Source organism: Sarcophilus harrisii, chromosome 5 (genome assembly GCF_902635505.1).
Source record: "Sarcophilus harrisii chromosome 5, mSarHar1.11, whole genome shotgun sequence".
NCBI classification, from domain to species: domain Eukaryota; kingdom Metazoa; phylum Chordata; class Mammalia; order Dasyuromorphia; family Dasyuridae; genus Sarcophilus; species Sarcophilus harrisii.
This window is the reverse complement of record NC_045430.1, coordinates 116,442,727-116,467,681: the sequence shown is the minus strand read 5'-3', so window position 1 is coordinate 116,467,681 and position 24,955 is coordinate 116,442,727. Positions and strand designations below refer to the sequence as shown.

The 24,955-nt window shown below is 34.8% G+C and overlaps 1 protein-coding gene and 1 long non-coding RNA gene across 2 annotated transcripts; one reads left to right on the top strand and one right to left on the bottom strand.

Moving 5' to 3' along the window:
* Positions 1-7,638: 7,638 nt before the first annotated feature.
* On the bottom strand, positions 7,639-19,459 carry LOC111721068. The gene is made up of 3 exons (XR_002770436.2): positions 19,356-19,459; positions 8,462-8,682; positions 7,639-7,950 (listed from the first exon to the last, which is right to left on the bottom strand). It is a non-coding gene; the product is annotated as an uncharacterized LOC111721068 (long non-coding RNA).
* KCNJ8 (potassium inwardly rectifying channel subfamily J member 8) lies at positions 8,502-17,223 on the top strand. Its single transcript, XM_003771156.4, has 3 exons — positions 8,502-8,624; positions 9,468-9,913; positions 16,006-17,223. Exons 2-3 carry the CDS (start codon positions 9,540-9,542, stop codon positions 16,904-16,906), a joined length of 1,275 nt encoding a protein of 424 aa, XP_003771204.1. The 5' UTR covers positions 8,502-8,624; positions 9,468-9,539; the 3' UTR covers positions 16,907-17,223.
* Positions 19,460-24,955: the final 5,496 nt, after the last annotated feature.

Here is a 24,955-nt window from a genome sequence, read left to right as displayed (position 1 = left end):
TCCCTTTCCCTTCTTTATAATCTCTTTGGGATATAAGCCCAGTAGTAACACTGCTGGATCAAAGGGTATGCACAATTTGATAACTTTTTGAGCATAGTTCCAAACTACTCTCCAGAATGGTTGGATTCGTTCACAACTCCACCAACAAGGCATCAATGTCCCATTTTTCCCGTATCCCCTCCAACAATCATCATTATTTTTTCCTGTCATCTTAGTCAATCTGACAGGTGTGTAGTAGTATCTTAGAGTTGTCTTAATTTGCATTTCTCTGATTAATAATGACTTGGAGCATCTTTTCATATGACTAGAAATAGTTTCAATTTCTTCATTTGAGAATTGTCTGTTTATATCCTTTGACCATTTTTCAATTGGAGAATGGCTTGATTTTTTATAAATTAGAGTTAATTCTCTATATATTTTGGAAATGAGGCCTTTATCAGAACCTTTGACTGTAAAAATATTTTCCCAGTTTATTGCTTCCCTTATAATCTTGTTTGCATTAGTTTTGTTTGTACAAAAACTTTTCAGTTTGGTATAATCGAAATTTTCTATTTTGTGATCAGTAATGATCTCTAGTTCTTCTTTGGTCATAAAAGGACCCCGTTTTCTAACAATTTCCCATTACCCTGAAACAGCTTCCTTCCTCCACACATCTATATTGGCGGGATCTTCCCTAATGTGGTTTCCTAGACTGATGGTATGTAATGGGCTGAGGTTTGAGTTGATGCACTGAGGTCCCAAGTACGTGAGGCTAAATAGTAATTGGGCTATACTCTATTAATATACATGATTGGATAAAGAATGGTCCCTGCCCACTCTCCATGCAAGTCCTGATGTGTTGTATAGGAAATGACGATTTTGGTGGGTGGAGGCGGAGAGAGAGACAGGAAGAGAAGCTGGGAGAGATTGGGCCTGGGTTCGAGACTCCGAGCTGCTGGTTGTGTGGCTGCTGGTCGAGCTAGCTTCTTGACTCAGCTGCACACATTGCTATCGCCGATTCTCTTCCACCTCCGATCCTTCTTCACTAAGAATAAAGACTGACGGTTTTCCCCTAACCTGAATTCCTGACTTCTGCTGATTTAAAAATACACGATCTTCACAATGGTATAAAAGGTCCCAATCTCTGATAATCATTGATGGGTAAGGAAAACCACATGAGTCATTATACCTTTATGACTGACTGGTCAGACTAATTTTCAGATGGTGATGAGAGGGAGCTGAATCCAGAAAACCTAAGTTTCAATGGGGTATTATTGTTACATTTCTTTGCTACATTAAGGCAGAGTAAACCCTTTCTTTCATTAAATGTTAAATGTTCAATAACTTGTAAATGCCTCATTTCATACCAGCATGAAACCTGAACTAAAAGTATTAGAAACATGCCTACAACACCAAGTGGGACAGAGTAAAAATAAAGAAATAAATAATCATTAGTGTAAAATATTTCAGAAAAGCCAAATGGAATAAAAATTGAGAAGACACAATTGGATTTATTAATAGATAAAACTGGTTAACAGTGGAGAAAACATTTTTATGCTGGTGGAAATGGTAGTTAGATAGCAAGAATTAAGAATTGAATACATGTGAGAAAATGAAGGAGAGATAATAAGTAGAGTTTTTCTTATTCCTTCAACATAATATTTTGCTCTCTATATGGATAGGCACTAGACCCATGATTTCATTACTAAAGGGAATTCCCAAATGAAGAAACTTTCTACTAAAGAAGGTCAGCAACTTTCTGTAGTATGAGAATTGTCTATAGAATTTTAATGATTTAACTGTAGAAAATAAGTGACTTGTCCAGAGTTACAAAAATCAATTTTGTCATAGGCAGATTGCCCTTGCCCTTGTATCTTCCAAGGCTGGCTAACAATCCTTTATGCCATGCTGCCTCTCTCACTCAACTTGGTATGTACTAAACATTTGGTCTTTTTACAGGGCTGCATTTAGGAATCTTGTACTATCAGTGGTCCAGACAGTAATGAGGCAAATAATTAGGTGGTCAAGAAACTTTGCAGCTATGACTGAATGATCCCCAAAATGGTAATGTACCCAAGGGCTCTAAAGTAATTATGGTCTTGTCTTTCAAAGAAGTGAAAACAAAAAACAGAAATTTTATTTTAGCTGCAGTTCCATACTGTGCCTAAGTCTTTTCATAGCCTTCTTTTGGGCACTGGGCTAATGTGCATTGGATGGAGAGCTCTGTCCTCAATATTCAATAAATATCATAATGTTTTCAGATATGAGTTCAGGAACCTAAAATTGGCTTGGGGCGGGCAGGGTTAAGAAAATGTTTGAGTTAATCTCTCATGATTTTTCTTAGTTAGTTATGAGAATCAGACCATCAGAAATTTCCCCACAGATAACAAGCTGTTAAACGTTTTGACTGACTCAAGCCTTGTTTCTCCAAATATCAAATATGAGTGTGGCCTTTTCACTGGATAAGCACCTATGCTCTGGTCAATTAGTGTTCATAAATCTTCAAATACACTTGCAGGAAGGGTGGAGGAGAAAGAAATAGGGTTCTTTACAATTGTGGAACACTATATATATTCTTATTTTTTCCAAAATATTCATTGTGCTTGTTTTCTCTTTTTTTCCTTTTAAAAATATTTCTAAGAGTTATTCCTCAGTAGATTAAATGATCTTGATAAGGGAGAGAATCTAGAACTCAAAATTTTAAAAACAAATTTAAAAATTGTTATAAATATAACTGAGGAAAATAAAAATATTAAATTTAATTTTAAAAATAGATAAATGGTCAGGACAAAAAAATTCCAAATTACTGGAACAGAATAAATCCTAGAGATCATGTAGAATTCCCTCCCCTGCTTTTTTTACATATAATGAAACTGAGGCCCAGAAAACTTAAGTCTAAGATCTTGCAGTTAATGGCAGAGCCAAAGAGGACTCAGATTCCTAACTTCCAGTCTGGTAGTCTTTTCTTTATACCACATTAGCTCCTTCAATATTCTCAATCTCACATATTGTATCTATGCCTTCTATTGCTGACATTTTTGAAAGATGGCAAAAGGCATAAAGTCCTGGAAAATGTAAAAATCCCCTTTCCAAGGGTTTTATGAATCAGCCCCTCTGCAAAGCATCATGACATGCAAACATAGCAAAGGTACTAGACATCCCATCTCTGGGAACTGCCTTTCTCACAAAAGTTTGTCAATATCTCTGTAAGGGTTGAAGGAGGTGATGGATTTCAGGCACAAAGTGACTTTCTGTTTTTGGCATAAACAAATCAAGAAAGCAAACTTCAGGCCTTAAGCATCCCTCACAACTCACTGAGGTTTAAAGCAGCTCCTAAGAGAAACCTAAGCATTACTTTGTAATTTTATTTATCTTTACACTGTGGCAGAAAATGTTATCATTAGTAATATTTCTGAGATGGGCTAGTCCCTTGAAGGTGAGGGTATGAATGCAAAAGAAAAGCTTTTGTTTCTGCTCCTTCCTTTTTCTGTTATTACCTTTCTTAATTTACCCTTAATTCCATTTGATTCAATTAAATGTTGACCTTTGAGAAAGAATACAGAAAGAGCTATATTTAAAGGAGTTTAAAAAAATCCTATTTGTCTCCATTCTCATAATCACTGTCTTAATTAAGGGTTTCGTCAACTCTTCCCTAGACTATTACAATGGCCTCCCTGCCTCAAGCATCTCTGTATTCGACCTCAGCTGACAAATTTATTTGCCGTAAGCCCAAAATTGACCAAATACTGCCCTACACAATAATTCTAATAGTTTTTTAATTGCCCTTAAGATGAAATATAATTTTTTTTGTTTGGCTTTCCTTCAGAATTTTAGTTCATACCTTATTAACCATTATTTTCCTTCTTTATATGGTCTATCAAACTGGACTTCTCTCTGTTCTTTATACAAGGTTCTCCACTTCCCATTTCTGTGTCCTTATATTGGCCATCCTCTAAGCCTAGAATTTACTCCTTCCTAATTAACATCTCATAAAACCACTAGTATATTTCAAGTCCCACCATCTACATAATGCTTTCCCTGATTACCCTAATTACTACTGTCCTTTCTCCCTACTTTCTACCTATTTTATGTTCATTTAATATTTATTCTACATATTTCTTATTTATATTCTTGCACATGTACATATTTTCTTCACTGATAAAATATAAGTGAACATTTTTGATCTAGTTGCCCAGTATCCACTATAGTGCCTGGAACATTGATGGTGCTAAATAAGTGTTTGTTGATCAATTGATTGATTGCTCATATGGCTAGTTAAACCTTGTGAATCCCAATACATTGTTTTATCCACACTACATTGCTACCTCCTGCCACCAAGAAAAGTTAAACTGCTTCTCCCATTTCAAGAAAACTCCACAAAAGTGAATTTCTAACATGCTGTTTTGATTACTAGTTTATGTAACACTTTTATTAAGCTGATTCCAAAGTAGCATGTTCCAAAGTGGTTTAAATGAGGACACTAATAAAGCAGAATACCAAGCAACTAGACCAAACAACCATTTCTTTGGTCTTCTCACATAAAACTCCCTCATAACCTTTTTTGGAGACTCTTGGAATCTGCTCTAAAAGGATGGGAATCCAACATTTGAAAATCCACAAACAGGAGCAAACTGAAGGTTAGCTAGCACCTTTATCCTTTATTATCATAGGAAATTCTGGGTTTGTTTCAGTTTCTTTTTTTTCTTCATTGCTTATATTTGCTAAGAAAGCAATTGAAATAATGGTCAAACCATTTGCTCAGTAGTGGCTTCCTTTGTTTGCAGGTGGATGGATTGTAGATTTCAGCTCTTGCTAGAAATGAAAATCTGCAAAATGATGGAAGTAAAAAAATGAATTGGAAAAGTTACAAAACAGAGTCTCATCCAGATGAAGCAGTTTCAGGGGAACTAAATAGCAGACAACCTACATATGAATAAATACCCAAATCTGTAATAATCAATTATTATCTGATTCCTAAGCTTTTCTGACATGGAAAGTGGACAATTCCTGACTAACTTCCTTTATTACAATAAAAACTGGGAATATTTAATTCAGCAAACATTTTCAATTGCCTTCAATGATCAAACTAAGTAGTCTCTAGTGTATAGTTGTCACTTCTGTTCAAATCAATCCTAATGCCTAAAAAAAAAAAAAAAAAGAAAGAAAAATTAAGAAAATAATTATTTTCCTAAACTTTAGCCTATGTGGTATATTTAGGGGTTTAATAACTAAACTAACAAAATGAACTTTCAATGAAAAAGAAAATGTTTCCTTAAGAGTTATCTATTAATATATAGGATAACTGCTAAGGATGGGTGAGAAGATAGTAACTGACAACAGAGAGAAGAAGCTAGTCAAGGTTTTTTTTGTTGTTTTTTTTTTTCCTGACATGAAGAATGACTTTTGGACTAGAAAGGATGGAACAAATATGGCTAATAGGGAGTTGATACCCAAAATGAAATAAGAAGATAGCAAGACAGGATGTAACCGCACATGTTGATCTCACATTATCTGGCCAAGAATTAATTAGATCATTGGTGACTAAAAAGAACTGCAAGTGTTATTTAATTGCTATCAGTGACATTTGAAAGATATTTGAAAGCAGAGCAATGAAAAGGGGCGATCCATTAAAAAAATGAAGTGGAATCAAATCTACAAACTGTAGATTAATTACTTTGACTTTAAATCTTGGTAAAATTCTAGTACATTTCATTTAAAAAGTATTTAAAAATGAAGCATTGCTCATAAAAAGCAGCATGACTTCAGCATGAATAGGTCATTCAACTGATAGTTATCAACAAATATTTATTAAACGATAACTATGAATGAAACATTGTGCTAGGCACTGGGGAAAGAAATATAAAATCAATCAATAATCATTTATTAAATGTCTATGTGCAGGCACCATGCTAAACACAAAATGATACAAAAAAGAGGCAAAAGATAGATATTGCTCAAGGAACCTGCAATTTAATGGGGAAAACAATATGCAAAAAATATGTACAAAACAAGCTATATACAGGATAAACAGAAAATAATGAATAGAGGGAAGGCAGTAGAATTAAGAGGGGGTGAAAAAGTCTTGCTGTAAAAGGAATTTTAATAGGGACCTAAATGAACCCAGAGAGGTCAGTAGGTATAGTTGAGAAAGTAATAAAATATTTGTCATTGAAGAGTTCACATTTTATGGTAGTGTTGTAGTATATGTTGATAGAGGAGTAAATACAGGACCTAAAAATAAATTTAGAATTATTTCCCAGAATATTGGGTAGTATAGGTGATGAGGAATTTCACAACTGGGGTAATCAGATAAGGTCTCTTGAAAAGCAGCATTAATAATTTCCTGTTATCATTAAGAATATCACCATCCTCCCAGAACCCTTAACTCCCAACCTGTCATCTTTGACTGTTCACTATCACTCTCCTGTCCTGCCCATCTGGGAGGATTGTATTGACAAACCTCTGGATTTTATCTTTGAAACATCTCTAGAATATGCTTCCTTGTGATCCTAGTTTGCACCCTCATCACCTCACTTATGAACTATTCAAATAGCCTACTGGTTGTTTGTCCTGTAACAAATCTTCATTTCAACTCATCTTCCATTTAACTGTGGAAGTGATTTTCCTAAGGTTCAAATCTAATCATGTCATGTCCTAGTTCTACGCAATAAACTACAGTGGCTCCCTATCTCTTCCAGAGTCAAATAGAAAATAATCAAATAGAAAGATTTGGAGGCAGCTAGATAGTGAATAGAGTACAAGCCCTGAAATTGTGAGGATCTGAGTTCAAATCTGGCTTCAAACACTTCCTGTGTGACCCTGGATGAGTCCCTTATCCCTAATTGCCTCACCAAAAAAAACTTAAAATAAATGAAATAAAATCCTCTATTTGGCATTGAAATTTCTTCATAACTTAGCCTCTTGGCTCCCTTTTAACCTGTATACTCTCTTATTTATCTTCTCCAATTACGTTGGTCTCCTTGCTGGAAGAGTGTCTACCTGCCACTACCAATGGAGCTAAATGCATATATTTAAGAAAAGTGGACTAGAATATTGCCAATAATACTATGAGAACAAGTTCTGAAGGAGTTAAATGAATTCATCTATAAGAAACAGCACATTTGAATTCATTCAAGTCTAATCTTAGGCCAGTTAGTATTTAATGAACACATTGTTTATTCTGTGTCCTTCAGATCCTTAGATTTAGAAGATACTGTAAAGTTCCAAAAATTAATGTCAAAATCCGAAGCCTTGACTTTGTGGTAGGTAAAATACAATTTCCTCTTTTCCTTATTCCTTTAAAACCTAATAGCAAAACCAGCGCAAATATGTTGGTTTATCTTCCATGTGGTCTGATCCAGACAGGTCTGGCTCAGAAGCCAATTGGCCTTTTGCAAGTTCAAGTCAGCTTTGAGCTTGCAAGTGTCTCTATTTAGAGTACAATTTCCTCATTAGGGGAAAAAAACCTGCATAGTACATGACTGCAATCTAATAAGAGGAAAGAGAGAACATCTATAGTTAAAGGACCTGGATTTGAATTACAATTCATTCAGCAGTTTGTTTAGTTGTTGTTGTTTTTTTCCTCTTCTTTGTCATATTGCCACCTACTTCCATTTTAACCCAGCAATCCTTGTTTTCTTCATCTGCCAAAAAAAAAAAAAAAAAAAAAAAAAGAAATCCTATTAGGATTTCTAAAGTCCTTTCACTGCTAGGTCCTATGACTTAGAGTTTGTGGGATGTGGGGAAAGTGCTAACATTGAGGTCAGAGGATCTGGATTTAAATCTCTTTTCTGCCCTCTGTGTGGTGTTGGGCAATACACTTAACCTCTCTGATCAGAATCAGAAATCAGAATCAGAAAACCTTAAAGTTTCGTTTAGTTCTAGATTGAAAATCTTAGGATGTAATTTGGAAGCCTTCTTTGTATACATTCTCTGGTCTTTCCTTGGCTGCTTGAAGTATCACGTCTGTTTCTAGGTTTAAAAAAAAAGAGAGAGAGAGAAAGAGAGAGAGAAGAAAAGTAACCAACTTTCTCCTTTACGTCAGTGAAATCCGAAATGTCCTCCCCCTGTCTGCCGGGAGTCTTTTAAATACTTGTGAGTCCACGCGAGGCGGCAAGAGGCTGGGGCTACAGGGAAATGAGCTTTCTTCTGAGGTTCCCGCCCTCATCTTTCCCCATCCTTCCCCTTCGGGTCGCACTCCCCTCTGCCTTGCCCTGAAATTCCCGGGTTCTCGCCTCAGCCGTCCCCCGCCCCCCTTCCTATCCCCTTGCTCCTCGGCTCCATAGCTTTGTAACCCTGGCGCATGTCAAACTACTAACCCAGAGGGTGATTTATTGAGCACCACCCCTCCCCCAACTTTATCTTTACTCCCTCCGTCCTCTACCCCCCCAATCCCATACACAAAAGGAAGATAATTAAGCTTGGGGAGGGGGGGGGTGCCGTTACCTCCGCTTCCTCCTCCGCACTTAGAGTTCATTTGTACCTTTTTATTCTTTTTGATTCTTCCTTCCGAGATCTGTCCTCTTAGTGACGAGTAAAAAGCCTGCTTCTTTGCACTGGGATGGATGGAAGCTTCAGTGACTTGACTGGTAGTCAGCCGGCAGCGAGGGTGAGGATTCCAGCTGTTCCAGCTGCAACAGATTCCTGTAAGTTTCAGCCTTTTTCTTGGGTCAGGGGGCATCGTTTTCCCTCTTCATCTTTCATCTAGAAGGTAAAAAAATTGACATGTACTTCATGTCCCATAAATTCTAGGATTTCCCTTACCTTGACCAAAGTTCCTTCATCCTATTCTCTTTGTAACTACTCCTTAATTTCTGCATAAATCCTATAGTTGGAATAAAATTCTTTGTCAATTTAACTGATTGTTTAATTTGCAGTTCAAGTTTGAAGGCCGGTTAGTGTATATTATTTTATCAAAAACGAAAATATGATTTATTATGATGCAAGAATAATGCCTCTTAGACAATGCCTGCTTCTAAAAAACGTTCAAGGAAATTTTCTTCCAGTCCTGTGGATATTGCTATTTCATTATAACTATTCAATGTGAATTATCATTCTTTACTGGTCTAGTTACAGTTCCAGAATTTGTTGATTATTAGGATTATGAGAAATCTTATTAACAAATATATTCAGAAAATTCTGTAGGGAGGGTGAAGGTCCTTGTTTGGTTTGTTTTATTTTAAATGAAGTTTGTAAATGATTGTATTGAGAATAAAGAGGAAAAACCAGGCCAAAAATCTCCATCTGAAACAGATATTTAGGACAAATCAGAATTTTGCTTGAATGATCCAGAAAAATGGCCCAGTTTTCCATATTAATTTACAGGTATGTAATTAATAGCCAATATTCAGGCAAGAAAGTAAATTTTATTTAAATTATAAAGATAATGGTATCAGTTCTCCAATGTATGGACATGGATTATTTGAATAAAAGTATTACAGAGATAAGGAAATAAGATTTTTTAAAAAATCATCTTTCTCCCTATGTAGGAAGACAAATCAGAGAGAAGAAAATAGGTGAAGAAGCAGCTTATAATATAAGTTGGCTATGATAAAAGAAAGATGTTGGCCAGAAAAAGTATTATTCCAGAAGAGTATGTGCTGGCCCGGATTGCTGCTGAGAACCTGCGCAAGCCACGCATCAGAGACAGGCTTCCTAGAGCTCGCTTTATCGCCAAGAGTGGGGCCTGTAACCTGGCCCATAAGAATATTCGGGAGCAAGGGCGCTTTCTTCAAGACATCTTCACTACTTTAGTGGACCTGAAATGGCGCCACACACTGGTGATTTTCACCATGTCCTTCCTCTGCAGCTGGCTGCTCTTTGCCATTATGTGGTGGTTGGTAGCTTTTGCCCATGGTGACATTCATGCTTACATGGAGAAAAGTGGTATGGAGAAAAGTGGTGTGGATTCCAGTGCTTGTGTGACTAATGTCAGGTAAGAATATAGTCAGATGAGGAAGAGAGATTGATGTAAGAATTAAGATCAAAATGCCCTGTCAACTATCACACCATCACACTATATAACAGATTCTTAACCTTTTTTTTGTTTCATAGACCCCTTCGGCATAGACCTTGTACTGCATACAAATCCTTTCTTAGAATAATGCTTTTAAATGAATGGAATAAACTAAATAGTTTTGCAAAAGAAACCAAAGTTGGGTGAAAATAAGGTTGTATTTTTTTTCTCATTCAAGTTCAAGGACTCTTGAAGTCTATCCATGGTGGCCAGATCATGGATCCTCAGTTAAGAACTCCTTCTTACCATAAGTTGCTTGGAAAAAAGATGGAGGACTCAATACAGTCTCTCCAAACAAAAACAAAACAGCATAATTCCAACAGGTAAATTGGGACATCTGAAAACAAAGTTGCTCCTTTTCAGTTTATGTCTAAAAAAAACCCAACTAAGTGAAAACTGCTATACATATCTTCCTTAAAGTCCTGCCTTGTCTTGAAATATATCATCTGATATATTTTTAAGACTGATCCAAAATGAGTTTTCATTGGGCATTTTCAAATGTGGCATTTAAAAAAGATTAATAGAGTATTTTATTCTGGCATATGCTTGAGTGAAGAAATATAAAGTGAGATGTTCGCTTTTCAATACAGTAATTTTATAATCTCTATTTTAAATACATATAGATGATTCTGTAGAGGCAAATGACAAATTGATTGCACCATAGAATTTTCCCCTTAACATTTTCATCCAAAAGTTCAAAAAATTGGGTTCAGTGGAATCCCTAATTAAAACATAAAGAGATATTAAGTAACTTACCTAAAGGCAAACACTTTTCTATCTGGATTCATCTTTATGTATTTTGCTATGAACAATTATTTTTGAAATTCTATATTTAAGCATATATTTAAGTGCTATAAGACATTCATTTTTAAAGTTCAGCTAGAATTGTCATTGAGGGAGCTGTCTATGAGAGTATGTATGGTACCTTCTCATTTCCAGATGGATGTAGAAAGGATTCATACTTAAGGAATAACTGTATTCAATGACTTCTGAAGGCCTTTTCATATGTAAGATTCTAGAAATCTAGTTATGAAAGCTTAAGTAAACAAATCAGTCCTTAACACTTTTCTAAATCTTGGGGTAGTTTTAAAAATCATATTTCTAAAATATTTACAAGACATTTAAGAAAAGGGAATTTTAAATCTCATGATTTAAAATGATATGAATATTTGGTTTGCAGGTTTTGAATTTCCTATTTTTATTTGTTTTCAGTGTAACATTGAGTAAAACTTATTTCACAACAATTTCACAAGGTTACTATTAACTGACAGAAACAAAGGTGGAAAAAAATAATGCCAGGACATTTTATAAATAGTATTCCAAATTCATATACTGAGTACTTTCTACTCACTAGAAAGTGAGAACTTCCCATTAGCTCAAAGAAAGTGTAAAGGATAAAATCATTACTCTTTCTTAGTAACTAATAAGCCAATGAAAGAACTAATTATTATTAATTATTAGATATTATTATTATTATTAATTATTAACCTTAGGAAGTACAGTGACACAGACTTGTTTGTAGAGACAGTAAGCTGTACATTCAACTCAGATGAACTTTATCTAAATTATTCCACTCAATTTATTATTGAGTAAGTTTGTTTAAAAAAATGTTAAACTGAATGTTGTTATACTAAAATAAAAATCCAATAGTTTCTCAATAACAAAAAGTAAAACGGGTATTAACATCTCACAAGTGGATGACTAGAGATATAACATGCTTGACTATAAAGCTAATGTAAATTCAAAAGAATTTATTGCCATTGAAACTTTGGTATTGGTATTTTATATTTATTTTGTGAGAAATATTTTTGATCAATCTATAAAAGTAGATCACTGATCATAATTGAATAAATAGGCTGAAATAATGAATTAGTAAACATGACTTCTTTTATTATTACTAGCATAACAATGTGGGGTTTTGCCACAAAAATGTAATTCACTAATGCATAAGTGATTCTTTAAGAATGAAATCTTTTAAAGTATTTTAAAATCAGTTATCAGCAAGTATTTACTAAATGCCTGTCCTGCTGCCAGGTGCTGTGCTGAGAGGATGGGAGATAAAAATACAAAGAAAGAAACAGTTTTTATTCTTAAAGATTTGCATTTAAAAAGTAAGAGACAAATACATATATAAGCATATACAGAATAAATATTGTGAGAATAAGTAAAAATAAATTCAAAGTAATTTAATGAAACTTATTATGTATAAAGTTGTTTGAAAAGCAGGGAACTAGCAGCTAGGTGCTACTAGGAAAAAGTTATATAGAAGGTGGTGTTTGAGCTGTGGCTTAAGGAAGAAAAAGATTCTGTGAAGAGGAAATGAATGTATTTCAGGGTTAGGGGATGGGTAGTTGCAAAGCTGAAGATTTTGGAGGTAAATATATAGTATAAGAGGAAGAGAGAAAAGGCCAGTTTGGCTGAATTGAAGAGTGAGGGTAGGAAAATAATATACAGTAACTCAGTTAAGGTAAGTTGGGACCAATTATGAAGAGCTTCAACAGCTGAATAGAGAAGTTTATATTCTATCCAGAGATAATAGGAAGCCACTGAAATTATTGAGAATGACCTAGAGCTATAATCAAGGATGGATGGATGAAGGATGATGAACTGGAATATGAAGTCTGAGGTAGAAAAAGCAATTAAGAGACTAGATTATGAAGACTGAGGTAGTTATTGTGTAAATATTTCTATTTACACATCAACTGTGAAAGATATCATGGAGATAAAAACAAAATTTGCCAAGTGAGATTTAGGGAGAATGAAGAATCAAGGATACCATGGAGGTTATGAACCCAGGAAACTAGAAAATTGGTGGAGCCTTTGAAATAGAGAAGTTTGGGAGAGTAGATTTTGGGGAAAGTTAACAAGTTTGATGTGTTGAGTGTGAGATGTTTGTAGGACATCTAATTTGAAATGTCTGATAGGCCATTGGTATAGCTGGATTGAAGCTCAGCCTACACTGGGTACATTTACACAAATATACACACACACATAATATTTACATAGAAATGATAATTAAACCGATGACAGTTCAAAAGGCCTAATACAGAGAACAGGACATAGTTTTGGGGAATGCTCAAATGTGATATTGTGTGATAAAGTGTGATATGAATGATGATCCAACACAGCAGACTAAGGAGTTAGCAGACAAGAGAACCAGGAGGAGAGACTAGTTAACAGTATCAAATGCACCAGAGAGGTCAAGAAGGATTAGAATTGAGAAAAGGTCATCAGGGGGCAGCTAGATGGTACAGTGGATAGAGTACCAGCCCTGAAGTCAGGGGGTCCTGAGTTTAAATTTGATCTCAGACACTTAATGCTTCCTAGCTGTGTGACCCTGGGCAAGTCACTTAACTTCAATTGCCTTAGGGTTAAAAAAAAGAAAGAAGAGAGAAGAGAAAAGATCATCAGGATATTTTAGTTAAGGTATTTTGTTGTTGTTGTTGTTGTTGTTGTTGTTGTTTTTACAAAAAGAATATCTTGCACTTCTTATTATGCACTGGATAAATATTGTATAATTTTGCTTTCAAAGCTCTGAGTGTTAAATGACATGTAGGAAAATGATCCACATGCTTTTGAAGAGTTGGATTTGCAATGCCAAAATAACCATTTTACTTATAACCTTTGCAAAAATCCCTTAATGAATCCTGTAAAATATGTTTTAATGTAATTTTTTTCTGTTTCTTAATAGTATTCTCTCCTACCTCAGGAGGAAACAATATAGTTAGATTCTAATAAATCTTTTAAAATAGACTTTATTGAAACTACTTTGGTATGAGAGAAAATACTGCTTAACACAAATATTAATAACCATCATATTTTGTGATTCATTTTTGATATGTCATGAGTCCTGCTGTCTTTATAAAAATTGGAAATCAAAACTTCATTCTTTAATGGATACTCATCAGTATTTTCAAATAGATTTAATCCCTATAATTTAAAAATAAAAATTTCTTACTTTTGTGAAATATAAAAAAATTATAATTCTATTCAGAAAATGTTCTGCTATTTGTTCCAAGATTTCTACTAATTGTATAGCTGAGTTCAACATCAAAAAAGCATAAAGAATAGTTGAATCCAGCTAGTATTTAGAGTTAATGTATTTCACAGGTATCCATAAAACATGTCACATGATATACTTACGTCCATAATTCCAGATTGAGAACACAATAATGGACTTAGTTAACTTGCTTTCTTACTTTGAGCAAATTATCTTGAGCAAAAAAATTTTTCATCTATAAAATGAGGACAATAAAATCCCAGAATTGTTGTGAGGGTCAAATGAGATAATTGTAAAATATTTAACACAGTGCCTAGTAGATAACAAGTACTATATAAATGCTAGGTTTTGTTATTATTGTTGTTGTTGATAGGGTCAAATGAGATAATATTTATAAAGTGCTTAGCACAGTTCATACAACAGATACTTGCTATTATTATTATATAAACATTCTCCCTATCCATATAATAAAAATTGTTTGCTATGTTGTTGCTTTTACTTCAGTATTTGAAACCAAAAAATGGATTCTTTATTACCACTTTTTGAAGGATACTCTACTGTCATTGGACAATGGGATACATTAGGAAGACAAGGGTCTTCCATATGTCATCCTGTGCTAGAAGCTTGGGCTACAAACACAAGAATGAGACAGTCTCTACTTCCCAGAACCTGCATTCCACATCTTGAAATTCTGTATAAATAATACACAAAAACAGTTTGTGTGCTTGTTCATGATACTTAAAAGCAATAAAAAAGAGCACCGATTTGGCAATGCTATTCTCCTTGATAATTGGACTAGTTGCTACTCTATCATCTTCAGAGTATGCAGATTACCAGCTGGGTTCTTGTGAGGCATTATTTTGAATAATTACCTCATTGAGGCTTATTTTTCACTGAGGCACTATAGCATGGTGGTAAATAGAAGCAGTAGATTTGGCCTTGAATTACTCCCCAGACATGTGTAATCCCTACTGGTGTGATTGTGGATAAGTCACCTGGGCTTCCAAACTTTGGTTCTCATTTGAAAATAGGAATAAAAATACTCATATTAGTTTCTGTTCACATTTGTGAGGAAAGAATTTTGAAAATCTTTAAGTACTCTATAAATGTGAATTATTATTTATCATTATTATTATGCCTTAACATAAAAATTTTGAAACATTATATTATGGAGAACAGGTGACATATCTTGAATGTAGATGTAGTAATGAATAAAGTCATAAATACTTCTAGTGTGGCTGAGTAGAAAGATTACTAGCCTAAAAATGATGACTTTTGAGAAGTCATTTAGCCTTACTTAGCTAGCTTCCTTATCTATTATCATGTCCAGCTTACTATTTTGGAGATAAAAAGAAATAATTTATGTGCAAGTACTTTATTTTTCGAAGTGATAAGTACTAATAATTTGGTTTTTTGTATATATTCGCATGGATATTGTGTCAGATATATTTGTATTCCTTGGTCTTCTAAAAGGCCCAGTGTATAATATACATGCTATAAATGTTTGTTGGTGACTATTATTTTAAAATTCATGATTTATCAAGAGGTTTAGAAAATCGATAACTTAAATATACTTATATATAAAGTAGCTTAATAGCTTCAAATATTTAATTAATGTACTTAAATAGTGTAAGTATTAAAGTTCAATTTTTTAAAAAGTTTTTTTAGTATAATCTGTCCTCTGCATTAGGATTTTTAAAAATGACTTCTCAATTTGAGGATATAACCATCTTGCATTGCTTTCATTTCTCATAAACTAGACATGGTTTTTGTTGGTTCAGGATTTGAATAATAAGGGGATATGTTCATAATTTCCTAAAAAGAAGAGACCCCTCAATGGACTAGAAATTATTGCAGTAACTTAGAGGTCTGGAAAATAGATACTAATTTGCTTCTTCAAATACAAGAAGACTTTGGAAAGATAGTTTTATTCATATTATAAAGGTCCTTGCAACTTATTTCACTATTCAGAATTTGTCTTAATGACAGTCTGGTATATCATTTCTTACAGGTCTTTTACCTCTGCTTTCCTCTTCTCCATTGAGGTACAAGTGACAATTGGATTTGGTGGGAGAATGATGACAGAGGAGTGCCCTTTGGCTATCACAGTTTTGATTCTTCAGAACATTGTGGGCTTAATTATCAATGCAATCATGCTGGGTTGTATCTTCATGAAGACAGCTCAGGCTCACAGACGGGCAGAGACGTTGATTTTCAGCAGGCATGCAGTAATTGCAGTAAGAAATGGCAGACTGTGTTTCATGTTCCGGGTAGGTGATTTAAGGAAAAGCATGATCATTAGTGCCTCTGTTCGAATCCAGGTTGTCAAGAAAACAACCACTCCTGAAGGAGAGGTAGTGCCTATTCACCAACTTGATATCCCTGTAGACAACCCCATAGAAAGTAATAATATTTTTTTGGTGGCCCCTTTAATCATCTGCCATGTCATTGATAAACGTAGCCCCTTGTATGAGATCTCAGCTACTGACTTAGCCACCCAAGACTTAGAAGTCATTGTTATCTTAGAAGGAGTGGTTGAAACTACTGGCATTACCACTCAAGCTCGAACCTCTTACATTGCTGAGGAAATCCAGTGGGGTCACCGCTTTGTATCCATCGTGACAGAAGAGGAAGGCGTATACTCTGTTGACTACTCCAAATTTGGCAATACAGTGAAAGTGGCTGCTCCCCGATGTAGTGCCAGAGAGCTAGATGAGAAGCCTTCAATACTCATCCAAACACTTCAGAAGAGTGAGCTGTCCCATCAGAACTCTCTGAGAAAGCGCAATTCCATGAGAAGGAACAATTCCATGAGAAGGAACAATTCCATAAGAAGAAACAACTCTTCTTTGATCGTGCCAAAAGTACAGTTTATCACACCAGAAGGAAATCAGAATGCAACTGAAACGTGACCTTGGGTCAACATAAATTTAATCTCTTGAAAAATCATTGAGACCCATATCAGGTGCTCACCATGGACTATTATTCAAGACTGCAAAGGCAATTACTTGTTCTATGGCTTTGTCAATGCACTAAATTGTATTCCTATCAATACAGCAACACTTGATATTATCAATAAACAATAGCACCCAGAACAAAGACATCACCATTCACACTTGTCTTATACATTTGGTTTTCGTAGCCAAAATTTTTAAGTTATCAAAGAAATGAAATATTCTTATACCTAAAGATAGAATCTGAAAATGAATTAAAATTGCCCTTAAATAGATGTTTTGCTGTAGTAACTAATGAAAGTGAAATGTTGCATTAAGAAGATGTGTAGAAAATTGTATTGGCTACTAATAACTTGATTTGGAATTCTGTGTCAGAAAATTATCTGACTCAGTGACTCAATGACTCATTTTTCTTTAAAAATGGAAAACCAAACCTGAATCCCTGTAACGAAATCATCTTTGCACCATTGGAAAGTTTCTTTTACCAGGGATAAGCTTTGATAAGTCTGAAGGGGCATAGCATTACACAGTCAGAGTTGGAAGAGACCTTAGAACTCAATAAGTTCAACCTCCTTATTTTACAATTGAGGTAACTGAGGTTCAAAGAACCTAATGGATTTACCTGAGATGGCACAGTTAGTGTTGGAGGAAGGATTCAAATTTACGTCTTCCTTACTCCAACTCCAGGGCACTATCCAATATACCATACTACTTCTTGAGGAAGATTATTGTGTTTCTCTTTCTTTTAACAGCCTTGTCAGATAGCTTTTGCCACTACAAAGGAGATCTTCCTTTTGATACCCCTAAGTAACTCCATGTCATTTACATTTCTTTTTTTACTGCAGGCCATGGGATAGAATTGGGTATGGAGTCTTGGGACCAAGAGTAGTGGAATGAAATTTAGGATATCTCTGGTTCCTTAAGAAAGAGTTACCCTTCCTTAGTGAAACTTGGGCAACAGGGGATTTCCAAGGGGACTCTTTACTCCTGCTTGCTTTTTTTTCATTCATGGGTTGAATATATAATGGACAGAGTAAAACGTGTCTATTTGCATTCCAGGGTAGCTTGTGTACTGTGAAAATCTGACTCAAAATTTTAACAGATTGCAATATTTTGGCCAATGATGGTCTTTTACTTAACCATTCCTTAACTAGTCATAAAATAAGCATAGCAAGAGAATTGTACACCAGTTTCCTGGCAGTCATTCCACATTTGATAAAGTTATTGGGCATGTTTAGCTTGGAAAAGAGAACTTTGGGAGGAGGGTGGATGATAAATGCTGTTGTATGTTTAAAGGGTTATGGAGAAGGATGGATTAAACTTGTTCAGGTGGGCCTGAAAGTAGGTGCAATGGATTAAAGTTGAAAGGAATAAATTGAGACTTGGTTTTGGGAAAAGTTTCTGACAAATTAGAGTTATACAAAAGTAGATATCTGGAAATGGAATGTATTCTTTAGGGAAAGAGAAGACTTCTTCAAGAAAAAGCTGTTAGGTCCATTTGTGAGGTATTGAGATCCCTGCCTTAAAAAAAATCTTAATAGTAAAGATAGTATCCAACATTCATTTTTGTAAGATATTGTGTTCCAAGTTTTCTTTTTCCTCCCTCCTTTACCTCCTCCTTCCCCAAGAGAGTAAGCAATCTGATATAGGTTATATTGTACAATTCTTTTAAACATATTTCTATATTTGTCATATTGTATTAAAAAAAATCAGGCCAAAGAGAAAAACCTTGAGAAAGAAAATGCAAACAAAAATATGAAAAGACTATGCTTTGACCCACATTCAGTCTCCATAATTCTCTCTCTGGATGTGGATGGCATTTTCCATCAGATCCCTTCCAATTATCAGATTCTGTGATATTTATCTGTGCCAAAGTTGGGATAACTGCATGACAAATTAATTAAACACTTTACTTATCAGCTGAACAATTGCGAAACAGGAGAGTCAAAAGTCCTTTAGTCAATATGGATTTTGAACTTAGTCAAATTTAGGATTATCAATTTAGAGGATCACAGATTTAGGCCAAAGCCCTCTTTTTACTGATAAGGAAACTCAGACCCAGAAAGATTAAATGACTTTCTAATGACTATATAACTTTCTAAATGACCAAATAGGTAATAAAATAGAGAGCTATATTCTTATCTTTTAGAAAAGGCAACATGGTACAATGAAAAGCTCTGAAATCAGATCCTAAGACTGAAATTGCTAGTGTGATAATGAGCAATCCACTTGATCTCCATGGGCTTGAGTTGGATTAAATGACTTTCCAGGTCTCATCTAGATTAAGTCCTACCTTTCTATTTCATGACTGAAAAAAAAGTATGAAAATAGACACAAGTATAATTCCTTACCAGTTAGAGCAAAATTGGAAAAATAGCATTGTCAGGTATAAGCAGGAAAATTTTACCTGTGCCTTGAATAGAAAAATCTGATGCTGTCGTTTTACATGATATTAAAAGGTGGACTTCTAAAAGAGTGGCTGATGGTCATAACCCATTTTAGGACAGCCTCTTTGATGTGCCTGTAGCTCTCATCTCCTTGGTACACCGGCTTTAAATGAGAACACAAATAAATATGGTTCACAAAAGAGTGAGGAAATGCTGGGTTGCCTGGGCAGGCAGGAGGGTACTGTTTTATTGCTTTAGGGCAAAGGTTGCCAGCTCTTGGATCAACTCCCAGTCAGTCAACTGACTCATGCTACAGTTAAATTCCTTACTCCCTTCTAGTTTCCCTTGTGTGTGTAACGGGAATGAAAAATTCAAAGGAAAATGTAGTATGGTGTAAGAAAAACAGGCATGGGGGAAGAGATATAACAAAAAAAAAAATTAGTTTGAACCTCGATCAGTGTATGATTCAGACCTAATATAGAGCAGAAACTGTCATCTGAAAGCCAAAAACTTGCTGCTGAGCATCCTTAAAAGAACACTAAGAACTAAAACTCAGTCCTTAAGATTTGAAGATAAAATAAGGGCCCTTAGATAGCTTATCTTACCTCTTAATTTTATAGATGAAAAAATCCAGACCCAGAGAAGTACTTACAGGCAGCTAGATGGCACAGTGAATAGAGGATTGGCTCTGAAGTCAGAAGAATATGAGTTCAAATCTGGCCTCTGACATTTAACACTTATTATCTATGTAATTCTGTGCGAGTTATTTAACTCCAACTATTTTGCCAAAAAAAAAAAAAAAAAAAAAAAAAAGAACGAAAGAAAGAAAAAGAAAAGAAAAGAAATAAATGACTTACACAGAATCTTAAAGGTAGTAATGGAGCAGGAATTTGAATCCAAATTCAATTACTATAAATCTGATACTTCTCAGAGTCACAACTAGGAATTTTTACATCTAGGGCAAGAAGCAGGAAAAATGCCTTCAATTAGGAAGTGGTAGATGTCAAGATACACACAGGACAGATCCAAGAGGAAAACTATCTTGCAAATTCCTCTTTTAACTAATTTTCATTATTAACCAGGTGCTATTTAGTTAGGCCCTGCAAAACTATTCCAGGGAGACTGTTAGGGCTCAGGATCATAGAGGCAGGCAGGGGTACAATGGAAAGTTTTTAGAGTTGGAGGATCTGAGTTTAAATTCTAGATATGGAACTTAGTACTTGGATATCTAATTACTACCCTCCTGAGCAAGTGATTTAATCTCTCTAAGCCTCTGTAGAAATGAGAGGCTCTTGTTCATCTACCTGCCTCTCTCTTTAGTCAACACAATTCAGTTGTCTACACATAGGAATGATTCTGACATGCAACAGATAGTACATAAGGCTACAGGAAAGAAGTATCAGGGGATAGGGACCTTCTGCTATGTGAGGAAGTAACAGAAGTGGGATCTTATGGAAAATGATGCTAATCTAACTCAGGTCAAGACAATGTGTGCCCACATAGTCTCCTCCCACCATGTTTATGGGAAGAGGATGATCCGGTTAGTGGAAGACCCTGTTGGTGGTGGAATATATAGTCTCAGGAAGGAAGGGGTGGCAATATTTTCACTCACTTCCTACCTCCCAACACCTGTCTCCTCTACTAGTTTGGCTTCAAATAGAAAGTACTGACATCTTTACAAAGGCAGGAGGGGGTGATCCCTTATGGCAATAGATACTAATCAGATAGTCTATCCTATTATTATTCTTAGAAACAGTTGCAAGCTAGAGTGTTCATGGCCCTTCAATCCTGGCTTCGATCTTCCCCTCAACAATTGCCTTGGGTCTGAGCAACTTTTCCAGTGAGGACATAGCAGAACAGAGTTTCAGGGCCTTTTAAATCTATCATTTTGTTTTACCTTCACCATGGTACTGAGTGATTCTTGCCTCAGAGGCTTAAAACTTTGGAAGCTTCCCATTGTTCCTATTCCATACCTCCCTAGGCATGCTTCTCCCTAGAAGCTTGGTTTGAGGAGATGCTCCCAGGTACTAGGACTGCACATAGCCTTACATAAAAGGGAATGCTTGATTCCAACTTCCCTTAGTTCTAAAAGAGTGAGGGTAACAGAAGAAAGTAGACTAGGTTCCACGATAGTTGAACTAGGTAGACTGAATAATAAGGAATTCTGGCACAAGGTATAGAAGGGACATTATCACTATGTGTTTTGAGGGTTCTACTTTCAAAGAACTCAGCAAAATGGCACAGTATATAGAACACTGGACTTGAAATCAAGAAGACCTGTGTTCAAATAGTACCTCAGACATTTTACTCACTATATGAACCTAGGTAACTGAATTAAAACTCTGCCAGTTCCTCAACTGTAAAATGGTAATTATAGCACCTACCTCACAGAATTACTATGAGGATCAAATGGGATATTTTAAAGCATATATAGGATCTTACCAAATGCTATTTCCCCTTCTTTTCTGCTCCAAACATCACTCTCCTGTGTGAGAGTCCATGGACAACCCTCTTATCTCTGACAGGAAGGTTGGCTTTTGGCTTGAATTGTCAAAATTTAGCACTTTCTTTAATAAAGTCCCACCCTTGTTTCATTTCTGCTTTTTTTTTTTTTTTTACTATAATAGGAACAGCATACTAGAAATACAGAGAGAACTTTCATCATAGTAATTTGCACCCCACAACTTTTTCCTAGTTACACGGCTTTACCATAATACTCTCCAAATGAGCAGAGACTATTTTCTGGGCCCAGGGCATGTTGAGAAAAATACTAACACGCAGCTGTGCCATGAAATTTTAAAGGTCAAAAAGCACCACCCTGGTGGCACAAGAAGGAAATCTCTCGGCTTTAAAAAGTAAACCTAGCTTACCCCCAGAGAAGAGTTTATATACTCAGGAGAAGCTACAAATCCCTAGTCCATTAGTTGGAATAACCTTTGTATGATTTGGCATCTGTAAAACAAAATGTCTACTATAAATCAATAGTAGAACAAGGATGATAAGATAATCACATTCCCTTTGGCTTCTCCTTTTCCCCTCTCCTCTGCCCCCAACTTTTGTTATTTTTAGCATGATGAAGGTGGGGACAAAACTAGGATTAGTGTCTCTAAGGACTAGTGTATGAAACTAAGCATAACAAATTCTACAGGCTGTTAAAGAGGAAGACTAAGGTCAGGCTCTTCCCAGGATCTTGATGCAGAATTTTCACCAATAATGATGGGAATTTCCCTACAGGCTAAAAGGATATACCCCTTGATAATTGATTCTCATTACATATTTCGTGCTGACTTAAGTTTAAATTCATGAAAACTTTAATTACCTTTTAAACTTAAGACCAAAATCCCTAACCACAGCTTGATTTAATTTTAGATTATTTACATCCTATAATAATATATTTTAAAATGTTGTATAATATCAGAATGTTCCCAGAGAAATTCTCCTGGTTGTTCTGTGTGGTTTCCCATTCTTAGATGAGAGGTATATATTCTATGAATATTTGCAAAATAACTTCTTTATCTATTAAGCATTTCAGTTATAACAATGTGGAAGAATCTACTTTTTAATGATAGTTACACTGAAGGCACTATTTACCAAATTCAAATCAGCATTTTAATTTTGATCAGAAAGCACATGCACATGTACATAAATTGACTGCCAATATAGGTGTAAGACTGGCTCAAAGCCAAGAAAGGCTTGCATCTACCAATTATATATAAAAACGACAGGAATTTGAGACAGTGAAGAAACATACTTTGAAATGGCTCCACCTAGGGGAATTGTTGCTCCTCTGCTTTTCTCCTATCCATTTAAGAACAAAGGAAGTTTTAGGGTTGAAGAAACTTCTAATCTAAAAATACAGACATCCAGGCTCTTTGGAACACAAAACTGCCATCTATCTAAGTAGTTCCATTATACTTTTTTGTTTTTAATATACACTTCCTACTCATCAAAGAGATGTCTTTGTTATAGTCTCTCCAAATTATGATTAGAAAATGCTGGTAATTGTTTAATGTCCCTACCCCTGGAAAAAACAAACAAACAAACAAACAAACAAAACTACAAACTAGCCAAAAGTTAATCCCATATTTGGTATCCATAACTGTTTTCTACAGAAGTTCTCTCTGTCTCCCAAAGGAACCTGTCCTTACCATATACAACTTAGACACAGTTTTCCTCTTTCAAGGTCCTCTAGCTCAATCTTCAGAAGTTATAAATATGTGATCCCAAACTATTCATCTCAAACTTTACCTAATTGGTATCATTTTCATGTCTGAGTCTTCCAATAGATCACTAACACACCTTGCAAATTTTCTCTAGTCTGGATTTTTTCTTTTATGTTCTATGGAAATTAATGAGAAGTGGAAAAGGAGAATAAAAAAGATTTCTAGGTTGAACTCATTCTAGGCATGGAGCTCTAGCTCATTTCTTTGCTTCAAAATGCGGTCTTTATATGCATATATGATAGGCAGCAAGACTTTCTTGGCTTTGAACTACATTCTACTTAAAAATAATTATAACACAAATGTTTGTGAGATCTGGATAGTTGCTTGATGCTTTAAGGCTAAATTTATATTGCCAAACATTCTAAATTGAAATATAGCAAATAAACCATCAATAGGAGGTAACAATTCTATTAGTTTTCAATCAAACAGGATTTTGGTAAAACACTTAACAGTCATTTTCAAATAACTATAACTTAATAGTTCAATTCAAAACATATTTTGAGTACTTATTTATTGATATTAGTAGTTCTAGCACTGCACTAGAAGGCTTTCAGAGGAGTACTATCAAGCTTTCATCCATATTGAAAGCGCAAAGGCAAGAAAGTCTCAAAGTCTGCATATAGATACTCCTACTCCAACTCCCAAAGAGATAACATTAACTTTTTGGTTAATTACCAGGAAAAATCTGGAGCACAGTAGCTACTGGGGAAAATCTAAAGAAAATCATTTGTTAGAAAACATCACTAGAGAACTTGCTAACAGATCATAACTTTGTACACTAGGATTTGTTTTGGAAGGTTTACTGAGTTAGATGGTCCTTTAGACTTACATTTCTATTTTCTGTTTCAAGTCAAGTTTCCTTGTGTTTCTCATAGATTAATCAGGTATTATCTTGAGGCAAACTACACAAATACTTTCATAACTTTGACCAATGTTGACATATTAAAAAGAAATTTAGATATCATTAAGTTCAGATAATTTTAATATTAAAAGAACATTCCATAATACATAATTCTATTAAACAAAAACCATCATTCACAGATTTTATGTAGTTTTACTTTTTTTACTTCTGCAAAATAGTTTTTTTTAAATTACATTTAAATGAAAAATTGAAAGCTTTTAAATATTTAGGTTTTTAAAAATAAATAATATAATACACAAAGAAAATATCCATTAAATGTTTCCAAAAATAGATTCTTCTCTAAGGAAACATGGAAGGAAGAAAGAATTTTTATGTTAATTGGTGTTAGATTTCCCCTGGTATATATAGAATCACAAAAAGTCAGAGCTGGAAGAGTCCTCAATAGCCACTTAGTCCAACTTAAACATCAGCAGGAATTCTTTCTATAATAGATAGCCACTCAGTCTATAGAAATGTTTTTTAATCTAAATTTAAT